The sequence below is a fragment of the Papio anubis genome, chromosome 2 (assembly GCF_008728515.1).
Source record: "Papio anubis isolate 15944 chromosome 2, Panubis1.0, whole genome shotgun sequence".
Lineage (NCBI taxonomy): Eukaryota > Metazoa > Chordata > Mammalia > Primates > Cercopithecidae > Papio > Papio anubis.
The window spans coordinates 81,877,518-81,903,698 of record NC_044977.1 but is presented as its reverse complement, the minus strand read 5'-3'; the positions used below and the strand labels follow the sequence as shown (position 1 = coordinate 81,903,698).

The 26,181-nt window shown below is 43.7% G+C and overlaps 1 protein-coding gene across 26 annotated transcripts in view; it reads left to right on the top strand.

Moving 5' to 3' along the window:
• Positions 1-26,181, top strand: part of PXK (PX domain containing serine/threonine kinase like) — a 97,989-nt gene that overhangs the window by 48,473 nt on the left and 23,335 nt on the right. For 24 of the 26 annotated variants that reach the window (XM_017955345.1, XM_009200452.2, XM_021934285.1 and 21 more), the window contains 9 exons: positions 4,729-4,915; positions 13,498-13,575; positions 14,059-14,132; positions 14,681-14,755; positions 18,078-18,182; positions 18,738-18,839; positions 20,119-20,280; positions 20,683-20,800; positions 22,370-22,448. In XM_017955345.1, the coding sequence (XP_017810834.1) occupies positions 4,729-4,915; positions 13,498-13,575; positions 14,059-14,132; positions 14,681-14,755; positions 18,078-18,182; positions 18,738-18,839; positions 20,119-20,280; positions 20,683-20,800; positions 22,370-22,448 (980 nt within the window). Of the gene's footprint in view, positions 1-3,469; positions 3,822-4,728; positions 4,916-13,497; positions 13,576-14,058; positions 14,133-14,680; positions 14,756-18,077; positions 18,183-18,737; positions 18,840-20,118; positions 20,281-20,682; positions 20,801-22,369; positions 22,449-26,181 lie in introns of those variants that run through there. The other 2 variants (XM_031663244.1, XM_003894246.4) reach the window with 2 other exon arrangements.

Genomic DNA, 26,181 nt, shown 5'->3' with positions numbered 1-26,181 from the left:
CCCCAGGACACTCACCCAGAGGTTCCAGTCAACTTTTGATGCTCCACTCTTGAATATGGGCTGATAACCAAGGGTCACCAGACTCCTACAGGACTCATTTTTCTTTCTTATTTAAATGTTTTCATTGGATTTGGACTTCGTTTTTCTTACTTTTTTTTTTTTTGGCGATGGAGTTTCACTCTTGTTGCCCAGGCTGGAGTGCAGTGGTGTGATCTCGGCTCATCGCAACCTCTGCCTCCCGGGTTCAAGCGATTCTCCTGCCTCAGCCTCCCGAGTAGCTGGGATTACAGGCATGCACCACCACGCTCAGCTAATTTTTTGTATTTTTAGTAGAGACGGAGTTTCTCCATGTTGATCAGGCTGGTCTCAAACTCCCGACCTCAGGTGATCCGCCTGCCTCAGCCCTCCAGAGTGCTGGGATTACAGGCATGAGCCACCACACCCTGCCAGACTTCATTTTTTTAAGGATTATGTAGACATAACTAGTCTGATCAGATATTAGCTTATATATTTTGGTAGCTCTTTTTTTTTTTTTGAGACGGAGTCTGGCTCTGTAGCCCAGGCTAGAGTGCAGTGGCCGGATCTCAGCTCACTGCAAGCTCCGCCTCCCGGGTTCACGCCATTCTCCGGCCTCAGCCTGCCGAGTAGCTGGGGCTACAGGCGCCCGCCACCTCGCCCGGCTAGTTTTTTGTATTTCTTAGTAGAGACGGGGTTTCACCGTGTTAGCCAGGATGGTCTCGATCTCCTGACCTCGTGATCCACCCGTCTCGGCCTCCCAAAGTGCTGGGATTACAGGCTTGAGCCACCGCACCCGGCCTATATTTTGGTAGCTCTTTAGTATTATTATTATTACTATTTGAGACAGAGTCTTGCTCTGTCACCCAGGCTGGAGTGCAGTGGTGCAATCTTGGCTCACTGCAGCCTCCACCTCCTGGGTTCAAGCGATTCTCCTGCCTCAGCCTCCTGAGTAGCTGGGATTACAGGCGCCCACTACCATGCTTGCCTGATTTTTGTATGTTTAGTAGAGATGGAGTTTCACCGTGTTGCCCAGGCTGGGTTTGAACTCCTGACCTCAGGTGATCCACCCACCTCAGCCTCCCATAGTGCTGGAGTTACAGGCGTGAGTCACTGCTCCTGGTAGCCCTTTATTTTTTTTTATTTTTTTTTTGAGATGGAGTCTCGCTCTGTCGCCCAGGCTGGAGTGCAGTGGCCGGATCTCAGCTCACTGCAAGCTCCGCCTCCCGGGTTCACGCCATTCTCCTGGCTCAGGCTCCCGAGTAGCTGGGACTATAGGCGCCCGCCACCTCGCCCGGCTAGTTTTTTTTTTTGTATTTTTTAGTAGAGACGGGGTTTCACCGGGTTAGCCAGGATGGTCTCGATCTCCTGACCTCGTGATCCACCTGTCTCAGCCTCCCAAAGTGCTGGGATTACAGGCTTGAGCCACCGCGCCCGGCCGCCTTTATTTTTATACCTAAGAACTAGTTTACTTTTTCTCAATGGTCAATACTTACCTTTGGTAAAAATTTGCCACGTTCTTCCTCATCTGTTTCTGAAGCGTTAGAGTTTCACCTGCTTGGTGTAAGTTACTCTTTCATTGTCCTCCTGTGGATATGTTTTGTAGGACTCTCTGCTTTTTCTAAATTTCACTGCTCACATCCCACAACATTATCTTCCCATAATTCTGGCAAAAAGGAGACCTGGGATACCTCTGAAGTGTGGCCCTTAAATCCCAGTTCCTGTTCCTACCTGACTCCCACCAAGAAAGACTTTTAACACGAAGTGACCAAAACAAATAGGAAAAAAAAAGGAACGATCAGGAAGCAGAAGGTATGCAGTGAGAAGAATGCTTTAGACACTTGAGAAAGATTATCTTTTGTCTTCTCAGAGAGATAAGAAATGGTATTACATTCAGGGTGCTATTAAGGAAGAAAAAGAATAGAAAAGAGTACATACAAATAAAAAATAACAGTAGACAACTATTTAGAAGGGCTGAAAGATAAAAGAAATGCTCTTTAAAAAAAAGAAAAGCGAAATACAAAAATTAGTTGGGCATGGTGGTGCACATCTGTAGTCCCAGCTACAGGTATGCACCACCTGTAGAGGCTGAGTTGATAGGATTGCTTGAGCTCAGGAGGTCGAGGCTATAGTGAGTGGTGACCATGCCACTGCACTCCGGCCTGGGTGACAGGGTGAGAACCTGTCTCAAAAACAAAACAAAACAAAAAGAGAGCAGAAAATTAAAAAGATAAAATTACAGGAGCAGTCTAGGAAGTCCAACATTGAAAAAATAGGAGTTTCAGTAAAAGAAAGCAGAAGGCATGGAGGGGAAGAAATAATGACCTAACAATACAATAAAATGCCAAAGAACTTAAGGAGATTAGTTTTTAGTTTGAAGGGACTGAGTGCTCAGCATGAGGGATGAAAACAGACACATGAAAGTCACAAACTGAGGTCATAGAGAAGATCCTGAAAGCTTCTGGGAAAATAGCAACAAAAAATGGATCAAGAATCATTATGATTAGCTGTGTGTGGTGGCGTGCAGCTGTAGTCCCAGCTACTTGTAAGGCTGGGGTGACAGGATCTCTTGAGCTCAGGAATCCGAGGTGACAGTGGGCTGTGATCACGCCACCACACTCCAGCCTGGGTGCAAAGCAAGACCCTATCTCTTAAAAAAAAAAAAAAAAGGCATCAATATGCTTGAACCTTTAACAGCAGCACTATAAACTAGAAGACACCCAAATCTTTATTTACAATTCTGAAGAAAGGCTGGGCGCAGTGGCTCACGCCTGTAATCCCAGTACTTTGAGAGGCCGAGGCAGGCAGATCACCTGATGTCAGGAGTTTGAGACCAGCCTGGCCAATATGGTAAAACCCCATCTCGACTAAAAATACAAAAATTAGCTGGGTGCGGTGGCACATGCCTATAATCCCAGCCGCTTGGAGGCTGAGGCAGGAGAACCGCTTGAACCCGGGAGGCAGAGACTGCACTCGAGCCTGGGCGACAGAGGGAGTCTCCGTCTCAAAGTAAGTAAGTAAGTAAATAAATAAATAAAAATAAAACTCTGAAGAAAATATATTCCCAACTTAAAATTCCACATCAACAGTAGCTATAAATCAAGTATAAGGGAAGGATAAAGACATCCTTATATATGCAAAGTTTCAAAAAAATGTATCTTGTTCTCCTTTTTAAAGCCAACAGAGGGCTTGGCGCTGTGGCTCACGCCTGTAATCCCGGCACTTTGGGAGGCCGAGGCGGGCGGATCACGAGGTCAGGAGATTGAGACCATCTTGACTAACACAGTGAAACCCCATCTCTACTAAAGATACAAAAAAATTAGCTGGGCGTTATGGTGGGCGCCTGTAGTCCCAGCTACTTGGGAGGCTGAGGCAGGAGAATGGCGTGAACCCGGGAGGCAGAGTTTGCAGTGAGCCAAAATCGCGCCACTGCACTCCAGCCTGCGCGATAGAGTGAGACTCCGACTCCAAAAAAAAAAAAAAAAGGCCAACAGAGGGTACACTCTGCCAAAAACAAGGGAATTATGTACAAAAAACGAAGGTAGGGGATACAAAATGGGGTTTAGTACGACAAAGGCAAAAGCATCTCTAGGATGCGGGTGAAAGGAGGTCCCGGGATGCCAGCTTTGCAGCAGTGTAGGGACCGCCAGTCCTGCTTGGAGCAGATTGTTGGACTCTGGAAGATACTCTTCAAAAGATAAAACTGACACAACTGTGTATCTGAGTGTGTTGAAAGAAGGCTTGGATGGAGACTTTCAAGTTGAATAGAAAACCGAAAAAAGACTACACGTTGCTGTAAAGAAAAAGTAAGCATGGCTCTAGCTCAGTTGTGAATATTATGTACTTAAGGTAAACATGAATATTGTACCAAATAAAATTATAATGATGTCAGGAGGATTAGGGACAGGATGTGTGAGATGAGGTCAGGATTGTGAAAGAGAACTTAATCCTCATCTTCCATAATGGGAAATCTACAGATAATGCCTAAAAATGAAAACTCAAGCCATGACAGTATGAGCATTCCCCATTGTCAACAGATCAGCTGAGAGACTTGAATGTGGCTGTCTTAGGGGAGCAGAGAATGGCTCTGTCACCTGGTAGCAAGAGTGAGGGGTGTCATGGGACTGCCAGTTATAATTTAAGAAAGTGAGTTACTCTTGAAATTATGTTTTTATATAACTTTAGTAAAAATAAAAGCACATTAAAAAAATAAAGTTTTAAAATTACTATGCTTGGCCAGGTGTGGTGGCTCATACCTGTAATCCCAGCACTTTTGGAGGCCGAAGCTGGTGGATCACTTGAGGTCAAGAGTTTGAGATCAGCCTGGCCAACACAGTGAAACCCCATCTCTCCTAAAAATACAAAAATTATCTGGGCATGGTGTCGGATGCCTGTAGTCCCAGCTACTCAGGAGGCGGAGGCAGGAGAATCTCTTGAAGCCAGGAGGTGGAGGTTTCAGTGAGCCAAGACGGCACCACTGCACTCCAGCCTGGGCGACAGAGTGAGACTCCATCTCAAAAATAAAATAACTATGCTTAATACAGTATTTTACCAATTCTAAATGCAGTTTTTCACAATTTTTGTATCACTGAAATTAGGATGCATCTAAAATCTACATTGTCTTAGGTTTAATGAAATATGATAGGTCAAGATTTTTGTATTAATTCTTATTTGTGGATGACATGAGTGTAACTTTTTTTTTTTTTTTTTAAGATTGCAGGCTTAAGTCTGCCTCTTCCTCCCAAAAAATTGATTGGTAACATGGATCGTGAATTCATAGCTGAGAGGCAGAAAGGTCTTCAGAACTATCTCAACGTGATCACCACAAATCATATCTTGTCTAATTGTGAGCTGGTTAAGAAGTTTTTAGATCCAAACAACTATTCCGCAAACTACACTGGTAAGCAAAGGAATCTGTGAGCTGTGGTCACATGGCTAAAGAGGCATTGTCCCTTGCTGGAGATAACATGTGGGAGAAACGCTTTCTCAAAATGGGGATATGTATGTATCTGTTATAGTGTATTATGAATTTACTAAGATTTTCTTGATTGTAGTTTACTGTAGATGTGTAAGAAGAAAATAATTTACTTCCAAAATGTTTGTAAAGTCTGCACAGAAAAATATGGAAGATAAGTTATTGTATGTGTGCTTATACTCTTGCCTTTGTTGTCTTCCCTGACAGAACAGAGAGTGAGTACTCTACAATAGGCCAGACGCGATGGCTTCACACCTGTAATCCCAGCACTTTGAGAGGGCAAGGCAGGTGGATTGCCTGAGGTCAGGAGTTTGAGACCAGCCTGGCCAACATGGTGAAACCCTGTCTCTACTAAAAATAAAAAAATTAGCCAGGCATGGCGGCACATGCCTGTAATCCTAGCTACTCGGGAGGCTGAGGCAGGATAATCGCTTGAACCCGGGAGGCGGAGGTTGCAGTGAGCTGAGATAGTGCCACTGCACTCTAGCCTAGGCAACAGAGCAAGACTCCATCTTAAAAATAATAATAATAATAATAATAAATCCACAGTAACGTGTACAGTAATTTTTTATATTACTTTTGACCTCTAATCAACACCTTGTACACACAATAATCTTAATTTGATTTGTATTTGGCTCTGTTTTTGTATTTACGATATGTTGTGTGTTTCTGTTTTTTCTGGGAATTTACTTTAAACACAGTCAGAAGGGTCCTTTCTGTGTCTTCCTGTTTGCTCCCTGAGACCCACTCAGTGCAAAGCATAGGAGGTCATTCTCTTCCAGATCTTTCCTGGATCAGGGCAGCCACTAAGGGACTGTGGTTGAAAGGGCTTCTCTTCCAGTACCGATTACACTCAAAGCTGGCATCAATAACCTAAGCCTGATGTCAGCAGAATGAGAAACTAAATATTTAATACATTCTGCTGTCACTTTGAAAAGAACAATAGAAACCGTTGTTTCACCTGATTTATTAAAGAGAAACCATGCTTTAGTGACTTCCTGAGTGGAACTATGGATATTGTTAATTTACTTGCTAAGAGAATACACCATATCAGATATTTGAGTCCTTAAAACATTGCTTTTGAAGTAATTAGAGAGAGGCACTTTTATTCCTATTTCACTTTTATTTATTTATTCATACCCATTCATTCACCAAAATATCCCTGTTTCAGAGAGGGAAACAGATGTCTACTTGGCAGGCACCAAGTTTTTCTCCACAGTAGAATCACCTGGGGAGCATTAAAAAAATTTCTCATGCCCAGGCTGCGTGCATGCTGATTAAATCAGAGTCTCTGTGGGTGGAGCTTGTAGTCTGTGAAGCTTCCCAAGCGATTCCAATATGGAGCCAAGTTTGAAAACCACAGCCCTTGAGGCTTGTGACTCACAGTGTGGTTCTCTGACCAGCAGCATTGGCATCACTGGGGGCTTGTCGAAGGTGCAGAATTCAATCCTCATCCCAGACTTCCTGAATCAGGATCTGATTTTAACAAGGTCCCCAGGTGATTTGCATGCACATTAAACCATGAGAAGCCTTGCGCTAGGATGTACCTGCCGTTTCCTAGCTGAAGTGCTGTGCAGGGCTAAGGAAAATGCCTTTCTAGAGTGTAACCAAGAGAAGAAAAGTTTATTTCAAACTCACACTTACTATAAGTTACCAAATGGAGCACTGAATTGTTACAAGGATTCCATTCTTGCCTCCACTTGTTTTTTTGTTCAGGAAAGAGAAAAGATAGCACAGATAGGACTGGGGCTCTAGGGACAGCTTGAATTCTGTCAAAGTAGCATCTTTTGTGGCTTTCATTTCTCAATGTTTCACCTTGATTGCTCCCAAAATTGTCAGACAGCAGGCCATCTGGACTGACTTGTCAAATCAGCCCTAACCCAGGCCCGCTCAGTGGTTTATCTCCCTCATTCCCTGCGAGTGCCTGCTAATGTTCTTCTGAGGGCAAGCATGAAGGTGTAGTGTATGTATAATGATGCCATTTGTTCAACAAATGTGATGTGTGCTGGGTGTTGGGGATGCAGGCACAAATAAATGTGTTCCTTGCTCTCAGGGAGCTGGCACCAGAAGTGCATTGAGTCCCATGGGGTCAGAACTAAAAGGGATCTTACAGCAGATGTATCATGTCTAACCCTCTCTTTTCATAAATGAGTTCAACTAAGGCCCCAGAGAGGGAGGGCCCTAGCCAGGATTGCACATTTGTGTGACTTTAGTCTGGTCTGAGCGTTTAAGTTAAAATGCTTTGTGGCTCCTAGAAGGTTGTCTATTCTGACAGTTGTCGATTCTCTGCTTTTTTCTATACCTGCCCCACATGCTGTTATTGTCTTTGATCTCCACTCCCCCTTCCCACCCCCAGGCCTCCAGCATGGTAGAGGATCAGGAGTCCAAAGCAGATGTGGGCAGGGGTATAAAAAGACCATCAGAAACTCCTGCCAGAACCTGTGCTGGCCGCTGTTCAGAGGGCATAATCCTGGAATGAAACAATAGGTGATGGATGCTGTTTTCAGAGAGACATTGGTTTATATCCCCCTTTGAATGAAATTTCAGAGTTTGTCTAGCCTCGAGGCTGACGCACCAGCCACCTCAGGAAAAGGAAACATAGGCCACCACCTCCATGCCAGCTTGACTGGACCATTCCTGAGATTCACAGCATGGCCCACGAAGCATCCCCTGCATGCCTCTCACCTTGTGGCACTTCTCTAAGCAGGGCCGCTTTCCCCCTGTTTGTTTTTTGAGCAAGGGTCTCACTCTGTTACCCAGGCTGGAGTGCACTGGCGCCATCCCAGCTCTGTGCACCCATTACCTTCTGGGTTCAAGTGATCCTTGCACCCCAGCCTCCTGAGTAGCTGGGATTACAAGTGCACACCACCATGCCCAGCTAATTTTTAAATTGTTTGTAGAGAGGGGGTTTTGCTATGTTGACTAGGCTGGTCTCGAACTCTTAAGCTCAAACAATCTGCCCGCCTTGGCCTCCCAAAGTGCTGGGATTACAGGCATCAGCCACTGTGCCTGGCCCAGTTTTCCCTTTTAATATGGATAATGTCTCCACCTCTTCTCATTTTCCAATGGTCTGCAGTCACCACCCAGCTTCATTTCAGCAGGATTTGAGTTCTGTGTTCAAGTGGTGGCCAGAATCAGCAGAGCACTTTTCCTGGTCCTTGCTCTGACAGAGGGTGAGGGTGCCTTGTTAGAGGGGGACTGTGATGGCATTCTACTCCCAGAGGATGGTTAACCAGGAGCTCTCAGGACATTGGCAGCTTCCTCCTCTCTTACCTGGGTCCCCAGCCTGGGACTGCTGGGACTTTCTTTCTTTTCCAGGTTTTCTCCAGAAGAGCCAGTCCTCAGAAAGGAAATGTAGGCTCTTGTTCTTCTGTGAGGGAGTTGTGAGGTGTTCATTTGAATTAGAAAGTCTAATTGACAGTCAGCTATTGTACAGGGAAAACAGGTATCTCCTGGTCATGAGATGTTTGTCTCACACATATATCTCCCTTACAATTTTTTTTTTTTTTTTTTTTTGAGACAGAGTCTCACTCTGTTGGCCAGGCTGGAGTGCTGTGGCATGGTCTCGGTTCATTGCAACCTCAGCCTCCCAATTCAAGTGATTCTCCCGCCTCAGCCTCCCAAGTAGCTGGGATTACAGGCACTTGCTACGACACCCAGCTAATTTTTTGTATTTTTAGTAGAGATGGGGGTTTCACCATGTTGGCCAGGCTGGTCTCGAACTCCTGACCTTGTGATCCGCCCACCTCGGCCTCCCAAAGCACTGGGGTTACAGGCATGAGCCACTGCGCCCAGCCTACAATATTCATCTTTTTAACAAGGTACTTCTATCATTTAAAAGCCTCACTGCACTGTAGCCATCTTCCCGCCTCAGTCCTCATACCCTCTTAAGAGTAAGGGGGTTTTAATGTCCATGCAAAAGTCATTTGACCAGAAATCAAGAGGCCTGTATCCTGGTCCCAGCTTTGTCATTAGCAGCATTTCCTCTCTGTGGGCCCACATCTTGACCTATAAAACAAGAGGCTGGGGAGCGGGGAATGGACCAGGGAGTGCTGAAGTTACCTTTTAGGCCTAAAGCCCCAGGAATCCCTTGAAAAGGTAGGACAGTAGTGGACTCAGGATATAAAAAGGGAGAGAGCGGGGAAAGAGGACTATATTTAGAACAACAGCGGGGTATTTGGTGAGGTTGCAGGCCTCTCTGCAGTGCAGCCTTCTATAGTGGACTGGGGGTCTGAACCCCAGCTCCAGTCCTAGAGGAGTCAGTGTTTGTTCCCTGCTCACAATGGGGGCGCCTGGTACAACTGAGCTCTGTGGGAAGCACAGGATGGACTTGAAGGCTGTGTTCTCCATTTCCTGTCTCCAGTTTGTTTATCAGCACTTTCTGAGCATGCAGTTTTTCCACATGTGTCAGTCAGTTCCTGTGTCAGAACTAGAGGGCAGATGCCTTCCTTCTCATGGATTTCATGTTCTAATGGGAGAGAGTTTCCACATCTGCTGAACATGATTGAACCCTTGGTTCCTGCTTCATCAGATACTTACTGAATATCTACTGTGTGCCAGGTGCTATGTATACAGCAAGGAGGAAAGAATAATTCCCCCACTTCCTACTGCATGACAGTTACACCGGGAGATTGACAGGTGATGGCTGTGGCAGAGTAAATGTTAGGGAGCACCTTGGGGAAGGGGGCGGGGGCACGGATGATCCACACCTAAAGATGAAGGAAGGCTTCCCAGAAGAGGTCATTCCTACACTGAGACTTGAGGGGTGAGTAGAAGGTACCCTGGCTGAGAGGCAGTGGCCAGTGCTCTGGGCAGAGCAGCTTGAGAAGATATATCCTGGCTTTACCCAGATATACCCTTCCAACCACAGCATACAGTCTAGGTGGAATAGAGTAGTCCTAATAGAGGACATTCACAGGGTAACCCCGTAAGAGAGGGACACATAGAGCACTGGAAGTGTACAGAGGAAAGAAAGAGGGAGGGAGAGAGAGAGTCCTGGCTAATGGAGCAGAACATCTGGGCTGAGTCTGGGCCAGATGGAAAATGCTGAGGGAATGGGGACAGGCCAGTGTTTAGGGGCCATGGTAGGCAAATCTCAGTGTGCAGAGAGATCCCACACACTGTGGGAGATAAAGCCAGAAAGGTAGGTTAAAGCCAGAGGTTGGTTGAACACTAGGTTTATAAGTTTGGTCTTGATTTGGCAAGGAAGTGGGGAACCAGTAACGGCTTCTAAGCAAAGGAGTAGATGTTTAGGATTGAAGTGTGTTGCCCGAGTCTGGGGAAGGAGGGGATTATTATTTGGCACATGATAGTCATGCAGTTTATTTGACAGTAAATCACAGTTCAGTGGGAAGAAATTGTCCTTTCTCCAATTCCCTAACCCCTAAGTGAAAAAGGCTATTTCACAGTCCTCAGTTTATCAGTAAGAAATCCAGTGTGTTCCATCTGTTCACAGCTATTTCCCCTATTCCTAAAACAATGTATAGCACGTAGCGTACAGTAGATATTGCTGAATAATGATTTTGTGGGGAATTCCGTGTCACTGTCAGTCTTTTAGAATGACATTATACACATTAGAGAATTATTTTTCATGCTCCTTCTCAAAGTTGATGTGAATGATTTTCACTTAATTTCCTTTTAAGTTTCTTTATGTTCGAGTTACTTTGGAAATACTAAAAACACTTTATATTAACATGAATTATAGAAGAGGTACAAAGTCCCAGTGTTGATAATGAAAGTCTGCGTGTTTCTGCTGCACCCAGATCTTCCAGATGGTTTGTCACACTGGGGTAGTTAGAACAAATGTGAATGGAGCCAGTTTTGTATTTGGTCATCACATGTTTTCTTCTGAGTTGATGCTATTGACACTTTACATATTGAGTCAGTAAACAAATAGCTAGTAAATTGTTTTTTTCCCTGATCTCTTAACTCAAAATGTACTATAAAACATATCCAAATGATATTGTTTGCCAAGCTCTTGACATGTGAATTCCAAACAAGGTCATTTTGACATATGGAGAGCATTTCTACTGAATCCCTCATGCCTCATCAGTCTGCCTGGAATGTAATTAATGCTAGGCAGAAGTGAAATTCCACAGTGCATTTGGAGGATTGCTGTTTGCTTTCAAGGATCTGGAGTGGCTTCATTTACTCACTGCAATGAGGGGAAATGGCAAATTACAGATGTTGCTTTTTACAGGAAATGTAAATTTTGATAATTTCTTAATGCAGTGAATTTTAAAGAACTTCCTTTCTCATTGTCTTCTTAAAAGGGGGAAACATTTTCATGATAAATGAACACAAAAAGAGGATGGATTTTTTTTCCCCCAGTAAACAGGCACTCGGTGACTTTCCACAATAGAACCATGTTGTTGCTGTACACTGGCTTTTGTTTCTAGTATATGTTTAAGGCTAATCACTTTTTTGTTGATGAAAGCTATAATTCCAGATGGGATAAATAGTACTTGGAGCAACATTAAATACTGTTCTCAGCTGACTTTAGAACATGTTTTGAGTTTTGGGCTTGGGCTGTGGTCTGGTGCATATATTGGATTCTTGGCTTAGACCAGCTAGATTACATATCTTAGATTTTCCAGTTTTGAAAAATATACATTTTCACAGTAATAATTTTTAAAATAAACTTTACATTTTAGAATAATTTTAGATTTACATAGAAATTGCAGTGGGCTGGCCGGGCGCGGTGGCTCAAGCCTGTAATCCCAGCACTTTGGGAGGCCGAGACAGGCGGATCACGAGGTCAGGAGATCGAGACCATCCTGGCTAACATGGTGAAACCCTGTCTCTACTAAAAAACACAAAAAAACTAGCCGGGCGAGGTGGCGGGCGCCTGTAGTCCCAGCTACTCGGGAGGCTGAGGCAGGAGAATGGCGGGAACCCGGGAGGCGGAGCTTGCAGTGAGCTGAGATCCGGCCACAGCACTCCAGCCTGGGCGACAGAGCAAGACTCCGTCTCAAAAAAAAAAAAAAAAGAAATTGCAGTGGGCTGGTGCAGTGATTCATGCTTGTATTCCCAGTACTTTGGGAGGTCGAGATGGGTGGCTTTCGTGAGCCAAGAGTTTGAGACCGGCCTGGGTGAGATGGCAAATACCTTGTCACTAAAAAACAAAACAAAAAAAACCCCACACACCAGAAATTAGCCAGGCCTCGGGCAGGCGTGGTGGCTTACACCCATAATCCCAGCACTTTGAGAGGCTGAGGTGGGCGATCACCTGAGATCGGGAGTTTGAGACCAGCCTGACCAACATGGAGAAACCCGCATCTCTACTAAAAGTACAAAATTAGCCGGGCATGGTGGCGCGTGCCTATAATCTTAACTACTCGGGAGGCTGAGGCAGGAGAATTGCTTGAACCCAGGAGGTGGAGGTTGCGGTGAGCCGAGATCTCACCATTGCACTCCAGCCTGGGCAACAAGAGTGAAACTCTGCCTCAAAAAAAAAAAAACAAACAATTTAGCCAGGCGTGATGGCCCATGCTTGTAGTCCCAGCTATTCGGAAGGCTGAGGTGGGAGGATCACTTGAGCCCAGGAGGTTAAGGTTGCAGTGAGCCGTGACTGTGCCACTGTGTTCCAGCCTGGGCAACAGAGTGAGACCCTATCTCAAAAAACAAACAGAACTAAACAAAAGAAGTTGCAGTGATAGTACAGAAAATTGCCATATACTTCTCATCCAGTTTCTCCTAATGTTAATATTCTATACTGTTATGCCCAGACCGTTTATTCCCCGAAGAAGACCACCAGAGTCCAGAGTCAAAGCTAAGCAGCAAGGATCTTTATTACAGGTTCGAACCTGGAACTCTCCCTCGCTCGTGAAACGAGACGGGCAGGAGAGCTCCCCCACTGAGCTCCGAGCAGTGTTATATAGTCTAAGAAAAGTGGGCATAGAGTTATTATACAAATCAGATATATGATTGGCTAGTGTTTGAACAAGGCGATTTGGCTAACTATGATTGGTTCCCGCCATTTCTGATATTTCGGTTCAACCTTTGAGGTGGGAGAGCAGGTTTATGGCAGCAAGAGTTTATCTTACTTAAAACACGTCTTGTGACCTTGCTTCAGAACTTACAAAATCTCTGGTACGTGCAGAAAAGCAGGTACTCACAGAACTTACGGAATCTCTGGTATGTGCAAAGATTAGAGAGCAGAACAAAGGGTTTGGTGGGGGGGGCCGGGTACACATCTATCTTTATGTTCTTTCAATACAACCATGGCACATTTATCAAAACTAGAAGTGAATATTAGTAATGTTACTATTAACTATGGGCTTTATTCAGATTTTACCAGTTTTTCCGCTAATGTACTTTTTCTATTCCAGGGTCCAATCTAGAATCCCACATTGCATTTAGTTTGTGTTTATTTTATTTATTTATTGGTAATTACGTTTTTTAAAAAGGTTATAGACTATAAGGATTTCATTTACAGGAATAACATCTTCAGCATATGGCCCTTTCCTGATATGTCTGACTAATGGGTTTCTAAAATGTCTTTGCAGAGATTGCCTTACAACAGGTTTCCATGTTCTTCCGATCAGAACCAAAGTGGGAGGTGGTGGAACCTTTGAAAGACATAGGTGAGACATTGGCACGCTCATTCTGTTAAAAAGACAGATCACAGAACTGGATCCTTAGTCATGCTTTCTGATACGTATCCCAAGAACATGCTTAAATGCAGGTGACTTCTTTTTCTTTTTGCATCCCAACTGCTTGAGGATACAGCTGTTAACCTTTAATACTTAATGAACCTTGGTTAAAGCCTCATCAAAGGATTTGGATGGTAATAACTTTCAGAAACACCATTCCTTCTTCATCTATTTTTTTCACTAAATCTAAACTGAAGTGCTATTTTCCTGCCATTTCCGTGAAAATTTTCTTCATTTACCGTTTCTTTTTAAGTATAGCCTTTGCTATGTCAATGTTATTAAATGGTTCTTTTACTTGTGCCTATGTAACTGCGAATAATATTGCCAAACTTAATTTTTCTTGATTACTTAGTGAAACATACCAATTGTTGCAAAAATTGTGCAGCTCTAAGCACGTTTTTGCTTTTATGGCAGGTTGGAGAATAAGGAAGAAATATTTCTTGATGAAGATTAAAAATCAGCCAAAGGAACGGCTAGTGTTAAGCTGGGTAAGCTAGCTTTTTGCTTCAGTCTCGTTCAGTGACTTTAGATGGGTTAATGAAAGCAGATTTGACAAGGGAATTACAAAATTGTACTGTGCTCTTAAGTGATGATGTAAAGGCTTCCTTGGTCCTTTTCAAAGAAAAGTCATTTTAAATCGTTTTCCTGTGCATTTGGTTATATAAATTCTATTATATTTGGTCAACTAGTAAACATTTGGAAAGAAATAGGAACAGTTTAAAATGATTCTGGAATCTCTTTAGGGTTTACAGTTTTGGAGTTTACTCCAAAAAAAAATGACTTGTGTCATTACTTTAGCTCTTTGACTTTGAGAGTTTTAGTGATACATTTGGTTAATGGTATTAGATAAGATGACAGTTAAGTCTGGTATTTTTTACACACTGCTTTTCCAGAAAGGTCTTGAGGCAGCCAGACTTATTGTGGTTTTCATCTTTGGTTTCCAGTCATATTTTGGATAATAAAATTAAAGGGAAAGACAAGGAATTTTTCTTTTGGTGACCAAGCAGTACCCTGATACTCCTTTTCATGTTTTCAGGCTGACCTTGGCCCGGACAAGTATTTGTCAGATAAAGATTTTCAGTGTCTAATCAAACTTCTGCCTTCCTGTTTGGTGAGTATGTCTTTCTAGTATTCTCAGTGCTGATGACAGAGTCACAGTATTTTTTCTGGGTGAACATGGACAGAAGAGCTGGAAAAGAGAATGGGGAAATACAGTGGATTTCAGTTCAGTCTGAAATTGTATAGGGCTAATCTCATAGATCATAGGCCATTTGAAATGGCATTCATGACATCTACACAACCCATGAAACGTAGTAATTTAAACATAGACTTTGTATTTTAAACAAGATCAGAGTAGGGAAGCAGCCACTTCTCCCAGCCTCGTTCTTGGTGAAGGTGTTTGTATCAGTGGAACTGAAAGATACTCTTCCTAGCCTGAGAAAACAGAACTAATAAGGATTTAGATAAGCTGGGTGAAGAAAAGGCAAAATCGCCATTTTTCTATCTGAGTTGCTACCCTCACAGGCTAACAAGTTGACCTTTAGGAATACACAGTATAATTTATGCTATTACACAGCTCTAATCCAGGGCCTTCAGTGCAAAGAACCACATTGATATATTTAAAAATATGTGCAGAATGTCTTCAGCAAAGACTAATCTGGCCAGGAAATTGAGTTAACATTGACATTCTTTATCTTGTCTGCATGAAGATGTAGTTCCCTGGAATGAATCACTAGCGAACTGAACACAATTATGCTGACTTGTGCACTTGGTTTGACAAGTTTGTTTTTGGCCATATAGTGTCTTGTCAACCTAGCAAAACCAAGCTATTAATGAGGTGCAATGTGAAGCCAAAAGACACTTTGGTCTTAGAGCTTGATTGGTTGTGTGACACAGGCTGTCAGGAGCTAGTTCTAAATTTCTTTTTTTTTTTTTTTTCAAGATGGAGTCTCTCTCTGTCACGCAGGCTGGAGTGCGGTGGTGCAGTCTCAGCTCACTGCAACCTCCACCTCCTGGGTTCAAGCGATTCTCCTGCCTCAGCCTCCTGAGTAGCTGGGATTACAGGCGCGTGCCACCACACCCAGCTAATTTTTGTATTTTTAGTAGAGACAGGGTGTCACCATGTTGGCCAGGCTGGTCTCAAACTCCTGACCTCAGGTGATCCGCCTGCCTCAGCCTCCCAAAGTGCTGGGATTACAAGTGTGAGCCACAGCACCTGGCCCTAAATTTCTTTGACTAGATGTGCTTCTTTTAAAAAAGATAGCACATATAAATGGTTATTAATTGTAGCAAAGTCAGAAGACAGATAAGCAAAAACAAGAAAATAAAACTTACCTGTAATCCCAATCAACCAGAAGTATGAACCTGTCATGCGCGTCCGTGTGAAGAGACCACCAAACAGGCTTTGTGTGAGCAACATGGCTGTTTATTTCACCTGGGTGCAGGTGGGCTGAGTCCGAAAAGAGAGTCAGCAAAGGGAGATAAGGGTGGGGCCGTTTTATAGAATTTGGGTAGGTAAAGGAAAATTACAGTCAAAGGGGGGTTGTTCTCTGGCAGGCAGGAGTGGGGGTCACAAGGTGCTCAGTCGGGGAGCTTTTTGAGCCGGGATGAGCCAGGAAAAGGAATTTCACAAGATAATATCCTCGCTTAAGGCAAGGACCGGCCATTTTCACTTCTTTTGTGGTGGAATGTCATCCGTTAAGGCGAGGCAGGGCATTTGCACTTCTTTTGTGATTCTTCAGTTACTTCAGGCCATCTGGGCCTATACATGCAAGTCACAGGGGATGCGATGGTTTGGCTTGGGCTCAGAGGCCTGACAGAACCAAAATGTTCAGTTGTTACTTTTTAAGAATTTTTGTGATAAAAAAAGTAAATTATATATGTAGTGCTTTAAAACCTGATTTTTTTTCATTAATGGTGTACCATGAGCATCTTTAGTTGTCAAACCATGAGCATCTTTGGTTGTCAATAAATATAGCATCATTATTATGGGCTGTATAGAATTATCATTGGCTATACCTTAGTTTACTCAATCTTCCATTGACATTTAGATCACCTCCAGCTTTTTGCTCTTATTTTTTAAAAAAGAAAAAAGCCATAGTGAACAATTTGTGCTAAACATTATACCCATCCTTAATTTCTTAAGATAAATACCTGTAATTAATAACCAGTGTGTAAGGAGATAATTGTGAGACTACATATTCTGTTCTTTATCAAGCCCACTAGCATTTTAGCATTTAATGTGATTTTCTAACTGTATTATTTCTTCTGTATTTATTTATTAGTTGGCATTCTACTCTAAAGAGCTTCTCTTCTCCCTGTTTAAAAAATTTGTATGAGTATGTACTCAAGGATTTTTATTCTACCCATTGTGTTTCTTTTTGGGGTGTTGAAAATGTTCTATAATTGGATTGTATGATAGTTACATAACTGAATATACTGAAAATCATTGACTTGTACAGTTTAAATGTGTGAATAGTAATGGCATGTGAATTATATCTCAACAAAGCTGTTAAAAAGTCAGCAGCAACCATTCTGATGTGATGATCAGGAGAACTTCATGATCAATTACTGTATTTTCCTGGGGGTACCTTTCTACCCGCCAACCTACTGCATGCCAGCCTCCAAAATCCCTGCATAGCTCAGCTCCCATGGGTTTAAATTTTCATGATACTCCTTTGAGCTAATGAGCATTGTAATACCTGTCTAGACCCGGTTTGTTTCATGTAACCAGAATTCCAGGGAAAAAGCACTTTCCTTTCACACATTAAATAATTTGTCTTTTCTCCACCCTAGTTGCTTAATGTCAGTTTCCTCATCTGAGGAGGACACTGTGAATCTTTATGTTGCAGAATTCTATAGAAGGGTAGGAAGATTCATGCCAGCTACTGTGGAAAGGGCTGAGATTCCAGAAGATGCTACTTTTGCCTGTTTTCTGGCTATCATGCTTCTTGGCTTGGCACCCAAACAGCAGTGCGGAATGTTAGGCAAAGCTGTGAGCGAAGACACATTGATCCTGGTCTCCATTTGGCAGTTCTGAGATTTGGCTATATTCTTTACTGACTTACAGAGACAGGATATTAACACTGTTATCCTCAAAACTTGGACATTCTCTGTCTTCCACCACACTTTTGCCTGAGCCGTGAGAGTGCACACACCAAAGAGGACCCCTTCACTTGTAGAGTTTACCACATCCATTATCTGTTTCCTGTTTTCCTTTGTTCCTACAGTTTATGTCCCTTCCTCCATCTGAAGAAGGAGGAACTAGCTGGTCACCGAATGACTTGAAAATGCCATGTGTTCAGGGAATATCACTACATTCATATGCAACTGCACCACCACAGTAGTACTTGACTCTGCATAACCAGATTCTGGATTTAGAAGGACCTAGATCCTGATACAAATCAATGTGAATTTCTTTTTTGTTTTGACAGCACCCTTACATCTATCGAGTTACCTTTGCCACAGCTAATGAATCCTCAGCATTGCTAATTAGGATGTTTAATGAGAAGGGAACGTTGAAGGATCTGATCTACAAGGTACCTGTGCAAGTTCATGGTCATAAGGAATTCTCAAGTTCCTTTAGAACCTGTTATTGATACTTAGTCTCTAAGACTCCAGAGGCTAGGCCCTGAGGATTTGATGTTAGTTTCGATTTTATTTGGAATTTATTTTTATTCATGCAATAAAAACTCTACCTAGTTTGGTTAAAGACCATTCCTTTTCCCACGTGAGGAAAGGTTGAACATTTAATAATTATGTCCATTACATTGCAAGCTGCTCTCTTAGGTCAGTTTTTAAGTTTGTGTTTTGCACTTAACAAAGCAGTACTGAAGAATTCGAACAATGTGCAAGACTTTGGGGTCTGCTAAGGGTAAGACCAGGCACGTCTTCACTGGGCTAGAGAAGGGATGGAATCTGGGTCAGCCTCTTTCTATCAACAACACAGACTGTTGTATTTTAAAAACTCACATCTTGCAGCTGGCCATCTCTGGCACCCCTAGCCTCTGTAGAATCCTGCCTGGTCAGGGAGTCTGTGTGCAGATATTGGCACCTCTACTGCTTTCTTATGTGTTCTTTGTTCTTTTCCAAAGGCAAAACCAAAAGACCCATTTCTAAAGAAGTACTGCAACCCTAAGAAGATTCAGGGCCTGGAACTCCAGCAAATAAAAACATATGGACGGCAAATATTAGAGGTAAGAGGTACTTTTGTTTAAGTTGCATTCAAATTTCATCCAAAATTGCATTATTCACCTGGAAAAGTTCTTAAGTCATATCCAAAATCACTTAAGTTGTCTGATTACTTATAAACTGATTGCATTGTCATATTTTGCCTCAACAAGCAAATATTTGAGACTAAGGCAACAGTCACTTAGGTCTACAAAATTCTTAAAGCTTTAGCTATTGCAATTTAGTGTCTGAGTTTTAAGAACTTTACTGTGTGAATACCAACCTTTATATTATCTTTGGTTGCTTTTTATCCCTGTGCCAAGATTTTTTATTTTGTTATGTCGTATACATAGCCATATGGCTCCCTTGCAGAAGTATAACCAACAGTAAGAAGCCTTTCCAACATCACCCTCTAGATCAGTATTCTCCAAGCTTCTGGGATTATGCAACCTTATCAGTAATAACCAATTTAATATCCCAATGTTACGTCTATTTAACTATAAATTATATGTGTGTACTACTACACACATACATGTATGTGTATGTGTGTATATATATTATATTTTTTTGGATGGAGAGAGCATACTAGTAATATATTTTGTATATTATAAGTTAAAAAAATAATATTTTTAAAAACAACTAGGAAGAGAAGTTGTAATATTTTCTTCTAGTCCTTAGTGAATTACTCTGGGCACCCCAGTTGGCTATCACTGCTCTAGTTCACCAGGACATTGCAGGGCTATATCTAGGCATCTCCCTTACTGGGTAAGCCACTGATTATTTACATGGCAGCTAAAAGATTTACTGCTTTTTCTGGGATCCTGTTGTGTGTTCCTATTAATAAACAGCTAAATATATTTGGAGGAGAGACTGAACTAGAGATGTTTTCTAGTTCAACCCCTTTTTCTGAATTACTGGCAGAAGCACTTATATGATAGCCTCACTCATCTATGCAGGAGGATCAAGACTTTGCCCTGAAGAGAGCTGGCCGATTGGAATCAGAAAGTGCTTAAAGCAGAGCCTTTTGGCGTCAGAGTTATTAATTCCAAGCATATGCAGGCTGATTCTCTATTCTTTTGGGGAAAGAAAGAACTGATGTTGCATCTCACAGCCTCAAAACTGGAAAGTATTCAGCTTCACTTCCTTTTCCAAACAAATGGGTAGAGGTGCCATTTTTCTTCAGGAATCTTCCCAGTGACCTGTTTGGTTTTGCTTCAAAATATATTGACTAAAAAACAAAGTTTAACTTGTCTTATATCTGAATGAGTTGGGGGGAAAATGTAACTTTCCCATATGCTTTAATAGGTACTGAAGTTTCTTCATGACAAGGGATTCCCTTATGGGCATCTTCACACCTCCAACGTGATGCTCGATGGGGACACTTGCCGGCTGCTAGACCTCGAGAATTCCTTATTGGGCCTGCCTGCCTTCTACCGATCTTATTTTTCACAATTCAGGAAAATCAATGTAAGTTGCTAAAGTATTGAAATAGCACGTTCAGTTTTAGGTGTCAGTTACCCCATGATCTGCTCGTGTAGGAAATATGCACCAAGTAGTGAAAGGTACAGTTGGGACAGTCCTTGCCCATCAGCCCTCAGAGCATTGCTGAATCTCTGGGAGGCTGAGTTGAAATGGCGGTTGGGTAAGCAGGGAGGTGGACTCACTGATTGGAAAACTGTGGAGGGTCGGACCAAGACCTTTGGGATACCTCATGAGGTTTTACAAAAGGCTTTGGAGTTGTATTTACATTACCAATGAGGAGCAGGTCTGTCCCTGGGCTTTGTTTCTCAGAGGAGGCTTGGGGCAGGAGCATGGGGGTCCACAAAGCCAAAGTGAAGGGTGAATGCACTGCTGCTGTTTCTTCCACAGACATTGGAAAGTGTGGATGTCCACTGCTTTGGCCACTTACTGTATGAAATGACTTATGGACGACCACCAGACTCGGTGCCTGTGGACTCCTTCCCTCCTGCCCCGTCCATGGCTGTGGGTCAGTATGGGGTTGGGAAGGGTCTTCTGGGCCCTGGTAGTGTGCAGAGCCACGCATCCCCTTTCCAGAGTCCAGGAAAGACCCAGAGGAAGTTGCTGTCCTCCACAGCCAGAAATTCTTACCCAATTTAAAAGTAGACCAAATTTGAGTAGTTTATTTAAATACACTTCTGTGAAAATTCAGGTGGCTTGTCCATTTGTCAGGCTATCTGAAATTTCTGGGAACTTTTCGTAAAATGCTTTAGAGCTTTGGAAGCAGAAGAATGTAAAGAGAAGTATGGCCTGCATGAGTGTGATGCAGAAGCCAGAGCCAGGCAACTTGAAGCCAGTTTCGAGGACTCAGGCAGGCGTCAGACATCAGGTCAAGGCTGAAGTGAGACTTGTAAGAAACAAGAGAGGCCAGGCATGGTGGCTCACACCTGTAATCCCAGCACTTTGGAAGGCTGAGGCGGGTGGATCATATGAGGTCAGGAGTTCGAGACCAGCCTGGCCAACATAATGAAATCCCATCTCTACTAAAAATACAGAAATTAGTTGGGCATGGAGGTGTATGCCTGTAATCCCAGCTTTTTGGGAGACTGAGGCACGAGAATTGCTTGAACCCTCCTCTTGTTAGGTGGAGGTTGCAGTGAGCTGAGATTGTGCCAGTGCAGTCCAGCCTGGGCGACACAGCAAGACTCTGCCTCGAACAAAAACAAAACAAGCAAGCCATAGACCGGAAGCCTAGTAGATAAGAGCCTAGCAGGCCCAGACCTAGGGCAGGCAGGCAGGAATGCAGACACCCAGACAAATTGGATCCAGGAGCTCTTACAGCATTGCTTGCGGGGGCCAAGGGGAGCTGGAGGACAAGTGAGAGCACCTTTAGGAAGGAGGGATGCAGGAACTGGTACAGACTCATCCAGGACCCTTTCATCCCCTCCACAGCCAGGCTGGCACTCACAGCTGGAGCAGAGAGAGGGGAAGGCAGGGTAGCTCTTGGACCCCTGTGCCTTGGAGATACGCAAGTCCACCCTTCACCAAGCGTTACTGTGTCAAAAGAGGCAATTCAAGAGAACAGGCCCTGGGACTATTGTGTTGAATTTGAACCTCTGAAGCTGAACAGTGACCTGTGGGTAGAAAAATCTGGCTGCTCCTGTTAATAGCATCCAAGATGTTGGATGATGAGATATCAACAATTGGCATTTTGTGTGCTGGTTTTGATGAAAAGCAGGCAAGCAGCAAAATGTCTTTCAAGTTCAGAATTTTACTTCTGTGTAGTGTTTACATCTCTTTTAAGAGAACAAACACTTTTATGAATGGTATCTTGAATCCTTCCTCCAATTATCTTTGAAATATGTTTAGCTTTCTGTCAGCATGTAGTTGCTAAACCATTTCTTTTGAGTCATCGGTAATGCCAATGTTGCCAACATTCCCCCACCCCACGTATGCCATCTGTCTGTGTGTGAAGAGTTTTGACACTGTCCTGATCAGCCCGCAGACAGTTATTGCAAAGTGGTGTCAAACTTTTCATCAGCAAGTGGATTTGCCAGCGTGTTCTGTGGAACTAAAATGTGTATCTGTTCATTTCAAGTGGCCGTGTTGGAGTCTACGCTGTCTTGTGAAGCCTGTAAAAATGGCATGCCTACCGTCTCCCGGCTCTTACAGATGCCGTAAGTCAATCATATGCGTTGGTTGTAATCTTGATAACTATGTTGAACACCAGACCACTGTGTCCAAGCACCTGGTACTATAGTAAAGACTCTTGCGGTCCCTGCAGAGTTGGCGTGGCCTGCTTGCTGATGGGCACTTGCAGCATGATGTCTTGACCCTTTGTTTGTGACCTCTCTGCTCTCCTGGTCTGATGGCTGCCCTTTAACATCTGTGTCATTTTCATGTGTATCTCCTCACTCAATGTTAGCATTGTGTGTACGTACATTAGCATTGGGTGTGTGTACATGTCGCAGCCCCCAGCTTAGGAAATACTGAAGGAGGGCCCTCTCAAGTGGCTCTGTTCTGACCCTGCATCAGCAAACCAGTTGGCCCCCAGCTGTGCATAGTTCACAAGTCACAGGGCCTTGAAGGGTCTGCCCTCCAGGAGGAGGGTAACGTGTCTCTGACCACCCATGCTTTTGCTTGTGAATTTACTGACTGGGTACTATTTATTAAACTCTAGCACGTACCAGGCACTGTTCTAAGGTCTTGGAGCTCAGAAGACATTTTCTTTGAAACTGGGTTATGCATAGATAACCAGGGCAGCTGAAATAGTGCTTTGGGGCCTTCCCTTCAGTTGCATTTTCTGTTCTTTCATGGAAAGGCAGCAGAGTGGTTAAGAAGGGTGTGCTTGGGGTCAGACAGACCTGGAGGTGGATTCCAGCTTCACCACTTCTACCTGGGTGACCTTGGACAAGTTTCTTAACCTTTGGAAGTAGAGTTTTGTGAACTGTGAAATGGGAATGATAATAACAGTTCCCACCTCAGAAGGTAGTTGGGAGGATTTAATAAGGTGATTCCCAGTAGGGACCCGGCACTTAATATGTGTTCATTAAGTGTTAGTTATGCTTACTGCTGAACCAGCTGATATTTTTTGAACATCACACACCATGCAGTGTATCTGGTGCTTTGTCTGCATCAGCTTATTGTATAACAGATATACTCTGGAAACAATAATATGGGGAAACAAGGCAGGGGGGACGGCTTGAAATGCATGCAGCCAGAGTTCAGAGAAGGCAGAGATAACTTCAGGTTCCTGGTTCATTCTTTCCACAAGTGTTTACATAGGGCCTTTTGGAGGCCAGCTGCTGTCCTAGGCACTGTAATGAAAAGAGGAAACCAAGCCCCTGCACCGTGGATGTGACATTCTACTGTTCCACAGACACTGAAGCATCTGTTGCCAAACCAACAACCATTAATAATAATGTAATAATGTGGGCCGGGCAGTGGCTCACACCTGTAATCCCAGTACTTTGGGAGGCTGAGGCAGGTGGATCACTTGAGGTCAGGAGTTCGAGACCATCCTGGCCAACGTGTGGTGAAACCCTGTCTCTACTAAGAAAATATAAAAAATTAGCTGGGTGTGGTGGCACACTCCTGATATCCCAGCTGCTCGGGAGACTGAGGCAGAAGAATCACTTGAACTGGGGAGGCAGAGGTTGCAGTGAGCCAAGATCTCACCACTGCACTCCAGCTTGGGCGACAGAGCGAGACTCCATCTCAAAACAAAACAAACAATGTGCATGTGGAAAAACAGACCCAGTTTGGAAAACAACTTTCACACAAACTTTTCTAGCAAAATGCACTTGTACTTAGGAAATAGCCTGTGTACAGGTTAATTTACTCTAGTTTGCGTTTACATTCCCCATTCCAAAGTTCTTACATCTTTCTCCAGTCTTCCAGTCCTTAAGTGAATCCAAACATTTTTTCTTCACCTAAGTCTTTCTACCATGTGGGCTTCAGCCATGAAAAGAGCTCTTGGACAGGTGTAAACCATTTTCAATTAAAATGTGTCCTCTGGAAGTAAACAGATGTGTGGCTGAGGGAGAGACAGGGCCCTGAGGAGCCCTGTGGGGAAAGCTAATCCTGTCATTTCTGCTTGTGATGAAGTTCCCATCTTTAAAAAAGAGTAATGTAGCTGGGCGCGGTGGCTCACACCTGTAATCCCAGCAGTTTGGGAGGCTGAGGCGGGTGGATCACTTGAGCTCAGGAGTTGAAGACCAGCTTGGCCAACATGGCAAAACCCTCTCTCTACAAAAAATACAACAACAAAATTAGCTAGGCATGGTGCTGTGCACCACGTAATAATCCCAGCTACTTGGAAGGCTGAGGTGGTAGAATCGCTTGAGCCTAGGAATTTGAGTTTGCAGTGAGCCGTGAATGCGCACTGCACTCCAGCCTAGATGACAGAGTGAGACCCTGTCTCAAAAATAAAACAAAGTGAGGGGTGGGCATGGTGGCTCACGCCTGTAATCCCAGCACTTTAGGAGGCCAAGGCGGGCGGATCACGAGGTCAGGAGATCGAGACCATCCTGGCTAACACGGTGAAACCCTGTCTCTACTAAAAATACAAAAAATTAGCCGGGAGTGGTGACGGGTGTCTGTAGTCCCAGCTACCCAGGAGGCGGAGCTTGCTCTGGAGTGTGCCACTGCACTCCAGCCTGGGCGACAGAGCGAGACTCCGTCTCAAAAAAATAAAAAAAAAAATAAAACAAAGTGGGGGTGCAGGATATTCAGCCAGACATACTGGCACATGCCTATAGTTCTAGCTACTCAGGAGGCCAAGGTGGGAGGATTGATTGAGCCCAGGACTTCCAGGGCAGCCTGAACAACATAACAAAACTCCATCTCTTTAAAAAGTAGGGGAGGGGCAGGAGGCATATTCAAAGAAAGACTCACTTATAGCTGTTTGGGTGCTACCCAAGCAACCATTTCTATTCTTTGACCTGTTTTACCCAGCAGTTCAGAGTTGTTCATGCTTTCCCTCTTTCCCTCTCTTCCTCTCTCCCTCTCTGCGTCTCTCCCTCTCTCCCTCTCTCCTCTCCCCTCCCCTCCCCTCCGCTCCCCTCTACTCCCCTCCCCTCTTTTCTTTCCCTCCCACTCCCCCTTCCCTTCCTTCTCCCCCTCCTTCTTTTTGAGAGTCTTGCTGTGTTATGCAGGCTGGTCTTAAACTCCTGATTTCAAAGGGTCCTCCCACCTCTAGCTCTGGAGTAGCTGGGACTACAGGCGCATGCCACTGTGCCCAGTCACCCAGTTCATGCTATTGTTTTTTTCTCTTCTTTTCTTTTTTTTTTTTTTTTTAAGGTAAAGTCTCGTTCTGTTGCCCAGGCTGGAATGCAGTGGCGTGATCTTGGCTCACTGCAACCTCCGCCTCCCGGGTTCAAGTGATTCTCTTGCCTCAGCTTCCCGAGTAGCTGGAACTACAGGTGCACACCACCATACCTGGCTAATTTTTGTATTTTTAGTAGAAACAGGGTTTCACCATGTTGTCCAGACTGATCTTGAACTCCTGACCTCAGGTGATCCGCCTGCCTCAGCCTCCCAAAGTACTGAGATTACAGGTGTGAGCCACTGTACCTGGCTCATGCTATTGTTTTTAATAATATACTTTTTTGGGGTCACATGGGTAATTTTTAAATCATTTTTTATTATTTTTATTTTTAACTTTTAAGTTTGTGAGTACATGCAAAAGTTTGCTACATAGGTAAACACATGTCATGGGGGTTTGTTGTACATACTTCATCATCCAGCTATTAAGCCCAGTACACAATAGTTATTATTTCTGCTCCTCTCCCCACCCCTCCCCCTAAGTAGACCCAGTGTCTGTTTAAATTTACTTTTTTGTAATAACATACCTTTTATTTTTTTTTTTTTGAGACGGAGTCTTGCTCTGTTGCCCAAGCTGGAGTGCAG